General features: G+C 40.5%; 1 protein-coding gene across 1 annotated transcript in view; it reads right to left on the bottom strand.

Annotated features, from left to right (window-relative positions):
- Positions 1 to 12,519, bottom strand: part of nbas (NBAS subunit of NRZ tethering complex) — a 185,847-nt gene that overhangs the window by 136,089 nt on the left and 37,239 nt on the right. Inside the window, exons 19-22 of the mRNA XM_080514319.1 lie at positions 8,614 to 8,692; positions 5,192 to 5,296; positions 4,722 to 4,858; positions 366 to 452 (exon numbers count right to left, since the gene is read on the bottom strand). Coding sequence (XP_080370445.1) covers positions 366 to 452; positions 4,722 to 4,858; positions 5,192 to 5,296; positions 8,614 to 8,692 — 408 coding nt within the window. The remainder of the gene's footprint in view (positions 1 to 365; positions 453 to 4,721; positions 4,859 to 5,191; positions 5,297 to 8,613; positions 8,693 to 12,519) is intronic.

Here is a 12,519-nt window from a genome sequence, read left to right as displayed (position 1 = left end):
ACACCAAAGAGCAATAAAAAAAAAAGAGCTTGCTAAATAAAATTGTAAATGAACCTGGCCTGCCTACAGAAGCAGGCAAGTGGCGTAAATTGGCAGCACAATGAGATTTGGTATTAGTTTGTTATGACTCTGTTTAACATTCGGATAATAGGATGTCATGTTTTGCTTCACATAACGATGCCAGCACAAGCATCTGGCCTGTATGGAGCATGAATTTTAACAGTTCCACGCTGCGAGAGGCTTTGTTACTGCGAGCGAGAAGAGAGTTTACGATGAGATATTCAATCAGGACTGTGTGTCTGTAATAATGGTTTATGGTACTATGATGCAGGGTGTTGATATCGAGGGTGATGTGGGATATTTACCTGCAGTCTTCTGCTTCACACCAGTCCATTTCTCTGTGCCTCTGCTCATCCCAAGCAATGAAGGCCAGCTCACCGACATCATCCAAACTGAAGCAGGTGGAGGCAATTCCGAGAGGATGAAGAGGAGAAAGACAGACAGACACATATATAGAGAAAGATTAGTTATAGGCAAAACAAGTCCAGATGCCCAAGCAAAATAACCCGGCAACGATCTAAGCAAATGTAAAGAAGAAGAATAAAACCTACAGTGGCAAGAAAGAAATCATAAGCCATTGCAAAATCCTAAATTTCTGTATCAACTGATCAAGATTATATCTAAGATATAACACAAATAATCAGATCCACATCACTTTTATATTTGATGTATTTCAAAGCAAAACCCATTGAAACAGTTTTATGCTATTGAATGAAACAGGCCTCACAATTTTGAGGAGGCTAAAGGCAGCAAGATCACATTTAATCAATGGACCAAAAAGCCAAATCCCGACATACCTCCCATATCGAAAACAAATGTGTGCTGGTCGGTAAAAACCCATTGTTAAAATCTGTGCTTTCTTCTTTTATGTGGAATTTGATACTAGTCAACTCTAAATCAAAACATGAATGACAATGTAAAAATAATAACACATGCCCCAATAATCTTAACTGAGTTTTAGCAAGTATGAAACGTGTCACAGTTCAGAATTTGTTGGTCAAGTATGTTTTTGTAGGTCAGAGTGGCTCGACAATGTTGCCAAATCTAAATTACTTGATCACTCCTGACCTAATATAACTTTTGAAGTCACGAGCTTATAAATTGGGCCAGACAGTGGTGTAGTGGTGACCACTGGCCTCCTAGTTAGAGGTTTCAGGTCAGGGTCAGCTTGGGGGCTGATCTGTGTGTAATTTGCACGTGTGAGTTTTTTTTCCAAGGTACTCCAGTGTCCCTCCACAGTCCAGACACATAGTTTTGACGTTGATTGGTGGATTTTGATTCCCCATATGTTTGAATGTGAGTGTGTGTGGCTGTCTTCTTTGAGCCTGGCCGTTTGAGGGTGAACCCCGACTTTCCACCATAGCCAGCTGGGATCAGTGCGAGTACTCTGCAGCCCCGAGTTGAGTAAAGCGGTAACGAAGACGGATACTAGAGAGGTTACCATACTCAAACGTTTTTATTTATAAAGTGCTTTCACACGGTCATGGTTGAAACAAAGTGCTGTACTTGAGGAGTAAAGCAACAAAACCAGATCGATGTCTCATCCTGGATCAAAATGCGTTTTAAAATTAGACAAAGAAGAGGCCTGTGTGACATTTAAAGGCAGACTGTTGCGCATTTTTTTGGAGGAGCAATTGAAAACACTCTGTCCCCTCTGAGCCTCCACTTTGATTCAGGGACCTGCAGCAGCAGCTGACCTGAAGCATTTTGAACCAGCTGGAGACGTGAGAGGGAAGACTGGCTCCAAAATGAATTGACACAGTGATCTCGCTGAGATGTGATGAAGGCATGGGCGACTGTCTCACACTGCTCCATTGAAAGAAAAGGCTTCACTTTTGCCAGCTGGCTCGGGTGAAAAAAGCTGGACCTCATTACGTTGAGCAATTTAATTGTCCAACTTAGACGCGCTGTCCATCTTAAAGACACAGGTATAACACTGACCTAATCATATTCACACCGATCAAGAACAGCGAAACACAGAGCAGAAACAAATGGGTCAGATGCAGGAGCTGAGAGCAGAGCACTTGGAGTGGTGGCATGTTAGAATTGTGTGTGCAGTATCAGGTTAAGCACTTAGGATGGGCCGATAATTGTGACGAAGCTGTGGATTTGATCACATTTTACGGCTAATTATGCAAAAAAAAAACTAAACATTTCCAGAAGTTTCACATCCGTTTTTGGCAAATGTATTGGCACCTGATAAATCAACACAGACGCTTGTTGTCAGAAACGTAACTTAAACAACAGGAAAGGCTCAGAGCTGGCAGCATATGGAAAATGAGAACTGTGGGGCATAACGAGGAAAGAATGGAAGGTGGCAAACACACAAACAACAATAAACCATTTAAAGGACTTCTGAAAAGAGTTGAATCGTGCACGGGCTGCAAATAGAAGGGTTTCTTTTTTTTTTCTAAACGCCACATTGTCACAAAGCTTTACTTCTTGCTGGTCTCCTTGAGTGTGACAGGCCTGAGGAAGATAAATAGTGAACACACATGGAATGAAAGCCTCGTGAAGAATGACTCTGAACCCTCACACGTCAGCGCTGACAGGAGTCAGACGCCCAAACACACACACAACAAAGAACAGAAGAGTCCTGCACCAATGGCGAGACCCCAGTTTAGCCACAAGCTACTTTATCTTTTTTGGAGGATTAATGCATTTTTTTCTTGTTATCTGTTTGTTTGTGGACAGAAAAATATGTACTGTGGCTGTAAAACTCAAGGAGATAGCACTGGCCACAAATCATCTATAGTTTTGGTGCAGTTAAAGGCCGAGCGCGTGCATGCTGCAGCAGTTTTTTTAGCACCCCCATAAATTCTATCCAATCACAAAATACATAAGAAGCGAATAGCGCATTTGATTTATGTCAACACACAAAACCAGGGGGATTTTTACCAACACTTGAGCTGAAGTTCATCCATTAAGATTGGAATTTCACTTCTCGCATAACAGAGATTGAGAAGTCTCATGTAAAGTCAGCCTCTTATTTGGGTTTTACCAACATTCCCTAACTCCCTGGTCTTCTTTCCTCATTAAAGACAGCCGAGTTTGAGAGTGGAGAGTAAATATTGGTGTCGGTTTGCAGATATCGAAGGGAGAAATGAATTATTCTACGCCAGCACCTCTGATCTACTTCGTGTCAGAGAGGAAGGGCAACAGGAGGGAAATAAAGATGCAAAGCAAACCTGGATCTGCCGTTTAACCTTCGTTTTTTTTTTTTTGTTTGTTTGTTTGTTTCCTCTGGGCCAATCCTTCCAAAGTTTCTCAACAAAACACAACTATTCTGAATGCTTCCACCACTGCAGAGGTCCCCTTATAGATCTGATCAATATTGCTTGAGAATATTCCCCCTCTTTCCAGTGGAGCAAGACTTTAGTATATATTGTGAGGGAGCTCCAGACAGATGGCTTGAGCTGGCTCCGTCTGCTGCAGTGCTGGGAACGTGCGCTGCTGGAGAAGCAGTTGGTGCTCACGAGCTTGGGAAAATAGGAAACTGCCCCACAGCGGCAGAGCCATGATGGATGCTCACTGCAGAGCCACAGCCGCCTGACCTCCATACTAACTCAGACAGGGCTAATAAGAAGAGAGCAGCAGTGGAGTGCGAGTGTATGTTTGTGTGTAGTTACCATGTTTGTTCAAACAATGATTCTTTCGCTCATGACTTATATATATATATATATATATACTGTATATGACATTTGTGTAACTAAGATGGGGCAGGGGTGTAAAAACTGGGAGAGTAAGGCAGAGAAGTATCACGTTAAGTCGCATTAAAGGAAAGAAAATGGCTCCACTCACCACTAAATACAGGCTTGTCTCCAGTTATTAGAAAATAATAACAGGGTGTGAGATTATTTTTCTTTGAGAAGACACATTCATCATCGCTTCACTACATATACCATCAATCCGTCTCTCTCCCCTGAAGCAATTCTCAATTCTCAAAGCAGAAATAGACTTGTAGCTCCAAAGTGAAAACAAAACGTGAATACTGGCAGACAACTGCAGTTCTTTCAGTTTGAGCATTTTACTCATTTGCCAGGGATACCACAGCAAGTCACTCTAACTTGAACCATGGACTTCATTATAGTTTTTTTTAACTGAAAGCCCTTAATGCTATAAACAAGACTTGAGTTCGAGTTATTTCTTAAAAGAAAAAAAATATATAATTAATGTCTTTTTTCTTATCATTTCTCATTGCAAGGTTGAACCTTGCTGCAAGTAATTTAAAAAAGCATTTTAGAAAAGTTTTAGAACAAGTTAAAAGCTGGAATTAAGATTTAGATTAAATGAGCATCAAACATCTCCTGCATCTCCTTAAGAAAACACTTTTTTTTTTTTTTATCATTTCAAATGCTCATCAGTGAATAACAGCAAAAGTTAATGAATATTTGCGAACTTTATCAGGACCCCACACCGCGGTCAGCAATCAATTTGAAAGGTAATTCCTCATTGTTAACGTCCGACTGTATTTGATTTGGTTTTTCCACTTCAATCAGAGAGGGTCGCCACTTTACATTCGCCTGGAGCCCGTTTTTTTTTATTTATTTACTTTTAATCACATTTCATTGTCAAGTGATAAAATGTTTCTGGTCTCCTGTTCTACAGTAGAACTCGAGCTCGTCTACACTTTAATGCCTGTGTGGACACGTGTGTCTTACCAGGCCTCAGGCAGCAGTATGGTGTACTCATGTGGAGAAGTGGTTTCTGGGAAGTTGTAAAGGATTGCGAGCCGATGCTGAAGGAGCTCCTCTCCATGGTACGTGAACAGAATATCCAGAGCTTGAACGTTACTCTCCTATGGAGAAAGAAAAAAACATGCAGGTTGGAAACAATTAAAAGGCAGTACAACCTGCACAGAAATGAAAACGTGACTTAATTACATTTACAGACCCACACAGTCATACACAGTCAAACCTACAGGTGCTATAGGATTCCAAGTTAACCCCAAACATCTATTTGGTTGGACTGAACAGGATTGTGGAGTAACATGCATTCACAGGAGAGAGAACATGCAAATTCCACAGCGAGAACCACGGAACTACACCACTGTGCAGCCACATTCATGTCACCCCAAGTGAGCAGAGATAATTAGTGAGAGAGGTTGAAGGCAAGGAGAGGATGGTCTTACCCTGGCATAGTTTCTCGCTGACAAAACAATGTTCTGACTGCGAAACTTCTTGAAGAACTCTGCATCGTATTTCTCCTCCGCCGCGTGAGGACCACCAAGTATCTCCTGTAAAACACAAGAGGAATCAATGCAAGGAGTCAAGGTAAATTGAGAGAGAAAAAAAACAACAAAACAGAACACACTTGACATCCGTGAAAATTTGTGAAGCAGCAGGAAAGCAAGAATGAATGTTATGAGTGGGCCCAAGCTCAAATTAAAGCTGAGAGGAAAAGAGCAAGTCAAAGATGTGACTGCAGATGAATGGAATAAGCCAAAGTCAACAGAGCTGCTATTTAACTTCTAGGTTAGAGCTTGTCAAGGAATACCTGTGTGCGTGTGTGTGTGTGTGTGTGTGTGTGTGTGTGTGTGTGTGTGTGTGTGTGTGTGTGTGTGTGTGTGTGTGTGTGTGTGTGTGTGTGTGTGTGTGTGTGTGTGTGTGTGTGTGTGTGTGTGTGTGTGTGTGTGTGTGTGTGTGTGTTTGACAGGAGGGAACATTTGTTGTCTTGGCCTTTGGCTGCATAGATTTATATGTATCCGTGGGTATGAAATCACAGTTGCATACACTACGTGTGTGTGTGTGTGTGTGTGTGTGTGTGTGTGTGTGTGTGGGTGTGGGTGTGTGTGTGCTTTGTGGAGAAGAGTGTGTGAATCAGTGTGTGCCTGATGGATAGCCTTTGAATGGGTTGTATGCAGACACAGTCAGCCCCAGTCGGGATGATAAAAACCCTAATATCATATTCATAGACAGCCAGAGAAAATGGATTGGGGCAAAAGGAATCTGACGAGTACTGCAGTTACCATGACAATGTCCGAATAAAGAGAGAAACGTCATTTTTTCTGAGTTGAATATCTAGCAGGCTAAAATCTCATCTCTCCTTGCCTGCATGGGAAAAAAGCAAGACCCTGTTCAACTGTGATTTGTGGGGAATGAAAACGGTGTGCATGTTACTATTATTCAACCGGAATCTGTTGTAGCGTGGTTTAAGCAGTCGCAAGTGGCCCCACTCCTACTTCAAACACACTTTGCATCACTGAAGCGCCTATTTCAGTTGTACAGTAAAACAATATTTCCCCGGGTGAGAACAGGTCAGATTCATCTCTCAGCTCACTAAGTTGCTATTAATTTTTCTTATTCCCATTCTTAAAATGCCCCTTGAGAAAACATCTTGGACAGGTTTTTAATATTGTGAAAGAGATTAAGCAGGCGAAGGAGAAAGTATCAGATGGCAAATGTTAAAAGCTCCTGCAGTTTGAAGGAATTGAGTAGGAAAGAAGAATGCATTAGTTGGCCAATGAAGAAATAACTATGCAAGCGGAGAGGCATTAATAAGGCTTGAACTAAGTATTATTATAATAGTGATCAATAGTCCTTCCAATACATGGTCTTTCTTACGAGGTGTCCATGAAGCAGGTCTAAATCGCTGGAGTTTTACTGGGTTGTTTTTTTTATAACCCCCCCAAAATTGGATGAGCATTTCAAAAACAGCAACAGAGCCTGATGGCTCCGAGCTTAAGCCATCAACACATGTTTCAGTCAGCAGGGCAAAGAACCTGCATTTCGTTTTGATTGCATAGAGAGTATTGTTATAAATATTTACTGGCATTTACAAGACCACTATTCAAATCATTACATGCAACTTCAAATTGGTGTAATTTCTAACGATGCTTTTGTGTTATTCAGTCGTAGACTGTCTTTATTGTTATTCAGCGTTTGTTGCTATTCACGTTTTGTTCACGTGAAGCACTTTTAATCCTTTACATGGCTTTTCAAAATGTTCAAAACTGGCCTGGGGTCGTGGGCCAAAACTGGCCAGGATGGTCTTGCCAAGTGTAAAAATGACAAAGTTTACAATTTGTTAAAGATCGATCCCTATGTATTCAGTGAGGATCTCATGGTTACAGTAAGAGTAGCAGTGTCGGTCGCATTAACACCAAAGTCATACTAAAATGGCAAATGTGTAAAAACACTGGAGTGAGCCGAGAACTGGAGTGTGGGGGACCTGGATATGAATCCCTGTTGCTGCAGGACGCCTGTCCAAAAATATCCAAGTTACAATGATTTGACGTAGCGACTGCTGTAGAGGGGAGCAGTCGAAAAGGCATACTACACAATACATTTTGTACAGGATGAAGGCATCTGTGCAGTCTGAGAAGAGATCAGCTTTTGCCAAAAAAAAAAGCCTGAACAAAACAGCAGAGAGGATTTGAGCTGTTTTAGACAAACCAAACAAAGCACAACATATGTTGCCACTTTGAATGCAACAAAATCCAAAGAGAAAAGTACAAATCTAGGACATGATTTTAAATCAGTTCACTTCAATTTGTTCCAGGAAGCCTCAATAAAATGGCAGTGTTGAAACTGCCCTTACAATTTGTTTGAAACTGTCAACTTGTTCAAGATATTTATCTTGAACAGTTAGCTGTTGCTATTAATATCTCTTTGTGCAAACAAAAACAAAATGGAATTGGAGACGCCGTTATTTAAATGATATCATGGGCCCAAAACACTTGAGCTCTAACTTTGTTGTTTGTAACTTCTGAATTAAAATGATTTTGACACCCCTGCACTGACTAAAAATGGACAAAACAGATCTTTTATACATTTCTTTTTGTACGTGCTGAAGCGTGGTGTTTTCTTCTATTTTGATTATTGTGCTAATTGTAAAGCAGACAGTTGTGCGTCACCATTACTTTTCACCAATTCTGAAAGTTCTACAAAAGAAACAAATATCACTTTGTAATTATCCCATGATTGCCTTCAGCTTACTTGTCTTTGTTTAAAAGCTGGAAATGCTGGATATGACCAAATATAGTCTCCCGTCAGATAAAGGATACAATTGCTTTGTGTTGCACCAAACAAAGTTGCCTTGCTTTGCATAAAAATAAAAATAAATAAAAAAAACAGACAGTGTGCAGAGAAACAGTGTAAAAGCCCATTTAGGAAAAAATGAGATAATGGATAAGTAAATATGCAAAAAAAGAAGAATTTAACAGCAGCGCCAAGATTGCCAAATTAAAATTAATTTTACCAGTGACAACACACAAAAACTGCAAAATGTCCACATTTTTAAACTGAGTTCTGTGACTATTCCATGTGAAAATGTCACTTTCAGTTCAAAGAGACAATTGTGCATCTTTTCCACTCTGTTCATGATTAATTGATTACGTATCCACCCCCCCACCCACCCACCCACCCACCCACACCCCGCAAAAAAAAAAGAAAAAAAAATCAGCAGATTAATTGATAACACAGATAGTGCAGCCCAGATTAAATCTCCTTAACTGTGACAGATTTGGTTATCAACATGTCTCGAGGCTCTGCAATTTCTCTGTCTAGGACTTCCAGAGGCAGGGTGATAGATTTTTTTTTTTTTTTTTTTTACCTCATACGTCGCCAGCCGGTCCAGGTAGGAAAGCAGTTTGAGGCGGCTCCGACACAGCTCCTTCTGCTCCAGAGTCAGCCTGAATATGCACACGCACAAACACATACACATAAATCGGCGGCGTGCCAAACACGGGCGATTCGACACAGTTAACACAGGACCTTGTATTCCAAACGTGACCCCCAACGACAGGAAAAACCAGAGTCGGCTCAAACGTCAAGCCGAGGCTGTCGACGGCACTAACACACATACAGCAGCTTTAAATTAACTGTAAATTGACCCTACAAAGCAAACCCACAGGGATCTATACAACAGTGCCTGGGAGTAGAGACGACAATACCACACGGTGGTGCCCTCTAAACCCAATCATTTACTGGGGGCAACAAATCAACTGCTTATGACCACAGGAGCCATTCAGTTGTTATGTATAGGACGCCGCTTGTCAATGAGGAGAAGGATTGTCCTTCGAGAATTAAATCAATTTTCAATGTCATTTAATCACGGCAATAAATAAGTTGGACGGCCACAAACACAGCGACGCTCGGATATATGGGACCCTCCTACGACTGAATCACTATGGCCGTGCCCATGAGGGAGGAACCACAAGGCTGAAAAATGCCAACATTGGGTCAGGTACGCCCTTTCAGTTCTCACATGAAGTGAAACAAAAGCCTTTTGCATCAGACGCTCACAAACACTCCGAAGCAACCTGACCAGGTCAAACACCGTCCGAACCCCTTTAAAATGTTTGACCCGGATCAACCGCAGTGTGACCACAGGGGAACTGACCCCTCTGCCGTCGCCTTAATCCTTAATCCTTCATTACAGAGTGCGCTATCAGGTCTTAACGGGGTTCCCCGACATCGACTAACAGAGATTAACAAAGGCTCAACAAACTCCCTGGCACATCAAAGAGTGGCGGATTAGTACTCCAACTAGTGATAATTATTGCTTTGCTCTGTTTCTTCAGAGTAAGAACAGTGCAGATGGAGGAAGGAGGTTGCTGCAAGGGAGGGACAGAAATATGGCACGCAATGCTAAAAAGCTGTATTACACATCTGCTGTACTCTCAAGGGTATAAAGATGACTGAATCCCAACTTGCAACAATTGCAATGCAGACCAGGAACAGAAAAGATGCTGACAGTAACACTCTCCACCAACAATTAGATTAAGTGAAGTCCTGATAAACTTGTGCACTTAACTCCATATAGCTGTTCATGAGTGGAAACATAAAATATGTATGTCTGCAAGTACATTTTATTGACCTTGGTGTCAGGATGACTTGACAATTACATGCAAGTAATTGAATTACTGGATGCATCTACTTGAAATCAAATATTGTCTGACATATCGGGTTGCAGCAAAACATCAGTTGCGCTTAATAGGTTGTTTCAGTGAGTGACTATTGGCATGCAAATCCTAATAAAAGGGTAACTCTATAAAACGGCATAAACCTGACATCTGAGAAGTAAAGCCAAGACGGCCAACTTTTGACATTTCATGCTTTCAGCTTGTCTATCTGATACTATCTAAATTACAGCCAGATGAGAGGAGGACACTAGTTTATTATTTAATATAAAAAATTCTTGCCAAAAAGATCAACAGATGATGAAACATTGATTTAAGTGACGGTAAAGTGTATTTGCACATATTCTAAAGAAACAACTTAATTTACGAATAAAATACTCAGCTTATCGCATCTTGTGGGAAAATCCTTAAAATTGTTTCCAATATTAGCAGAAAACGAAATTAGGGCAAGAAAAGTTGCAGTTCAAATTCTTCTTCTATTCTTTATTTTTCATATGATAGTTTTTGAAAAGTCCAGACTAAAATTGAATAAAAAGAAAAATGGAAATAAACATAAGAAAAATTCAATAGAAATGATAAATGAACGAGCTATGACCGAAGGCAAGGCCATTTTAAATCGAAAAAAAAAGAAATCAACTGACCGCTGCGTTCAGAAATCATGGTCACACTGGCATAAGTTAATCTATTCATCTTTCGATCGTAAACCCCAAATTTGACTATTCAACCAATGGCAGCACAGCTCATGTTAGCCTTATACGTCCCTCACTTTTAGCTTTATTATGTGGATGTAGACTCAGGATCCGTGCAGAGTTCATTGATTAACACCAGTTCATTGGAGAAGCATTGTGGAGACGGTTGTCATCTCGGATGTGGCTTAATGTTTACATGTCTTGCCTCTAAATTGTCTATCCTGCTCCTGAAGGGAAAAGAGATGGAGAATTTGTGATGTAGTCCAAAAAATGAGCAACTTGGCCGTACACCAAAAGTTTCACATTTGAATGCCGACTGAAGGCTGGATGGAACATTTTTTTGATGTGAACGCATCAGACTGTGACACACGATCTAACGACCTTATGTTATGACACTAAACTCCAATTGCTTCAATGCTCAAAAGGTAAAAGCTTTCACCTGTCCTAAGGTGCCACAGGAGCTGCACACATAAAAAAAAAAAGTATATGTGCACACACAGATAGTGCAATGCTGGACCAAATGAGAAAATTAGACCTCGGACTGAGGTCTGACTCTGATCAGATAAGAACATAAACACCTTGCAGGAGACTCCACATTCATCTTCACTCCCATCTGCCCCCAGCCTCACACACACACACACACACACATACATACGAACAGATACACAGTGCAACTGCAGTACTGTCCGGCTCCTCTCTGTACGTTTAAAGCAGTTAAAATGGCTCAGGGCAGATTTTGATATCAACTTTTATTACGTTGGTTGATGAGAAATGACGAAAAGATAAAACCGTCTCCTTTTTGTCGCGTTGCAATGGAATTGAGCTGGTGCAAGACTGGCAAAAAATAAAAAAAAGGCCAGAGGAACGTATGGGTTAGATTTGAAACAACATTTAAAGGGAGTACACAGTACAAACGCTTAAGATTGGTTATAAGAGACATGCTGGCAATAATGAGAGGCTGGGAGAGTAGATTAATATTGATCATTTTACTGGGCTCTTAAACAGGACCTGTAGCTGTGCACGGGAAATGAGCCTCTATTAGCATACATGAAAAGAGCAAAAGGCAGCCGAGTGGCTCAGAGTCCAATTATTGAAAAACTAATAACCCTTTCTTCAAGTGAAAAAAAAGAGAGAGAAACACTCATAAGCCAGCTAAAAATCTCTTACCGTTCACACATTGAAAGCAACGAGAAAATTGTTTTAACATGTGTTTAACACATTTTCACTTTTGAAATCTAAACATATAAACATATCTATAGGCCACTAATCGATACAAAAATCTATTGGAAAACTGACCAAAAATGTCACTTTTTATAGAATTTAGAGCTAAAATTAAAAAACGAGATGCATTATCATTTCTGATAATATCACTGCACTGTGATGAAATATTTTGTAACAGTATTTAGCATTTTTTCAATATTTTAGATTAAGTCAAAACTAAGGAAGTTTAAAAGAAAAAAAAGAAAACGACACAGGTTCTCATAAATATTCAAACCCCTGCTCAAGCGGCAGCAATATCAATTAATAGCACAGCAAAGATGTCATGTATTCAGGGATTGTCAATAACTTACTATTGGAAGCCCAATGAAGGGTCAACAATGACACTATCAGTCCTTTGTTTCTCCTTTTCAACTCTGTGGTTGAGAATAATTTGCACTTGTGGACAAAAATAAAAAAAACCTGCTCATTCGATCTCGTTTTCCAAGCACCCGCGCACACTGACAGCGTCCAAACATGTGGCAGGATGAAAGATGTACTCGGTGCGACAGTCAGTAGTTAAATGCAGCCTTCATCTGCACACAAACCAAAATGATGCGTACACAGGCGCACTCAGAGCAGCCGTGATCGATACCGAGCCATTTCTGTAATGGCGGTGCAGTTAAAAAGAAATTAAGAGAATTATTATCT

This window comes from Blennius ocellaris, assembly GCF_963422515.1.
Source record: "Blennius ocellaris genome assembly, chromosome: 18".
Taxonomy (NCBI): Eukaryota; Metazoa; Chordata; class Actinopteri; order Blenniiformes; family Blenniidae; genus Blennius; species Blennius ocellaris.
This window is presented reverse-complemented; position numbering and strand designations above follow the sequence as displayed.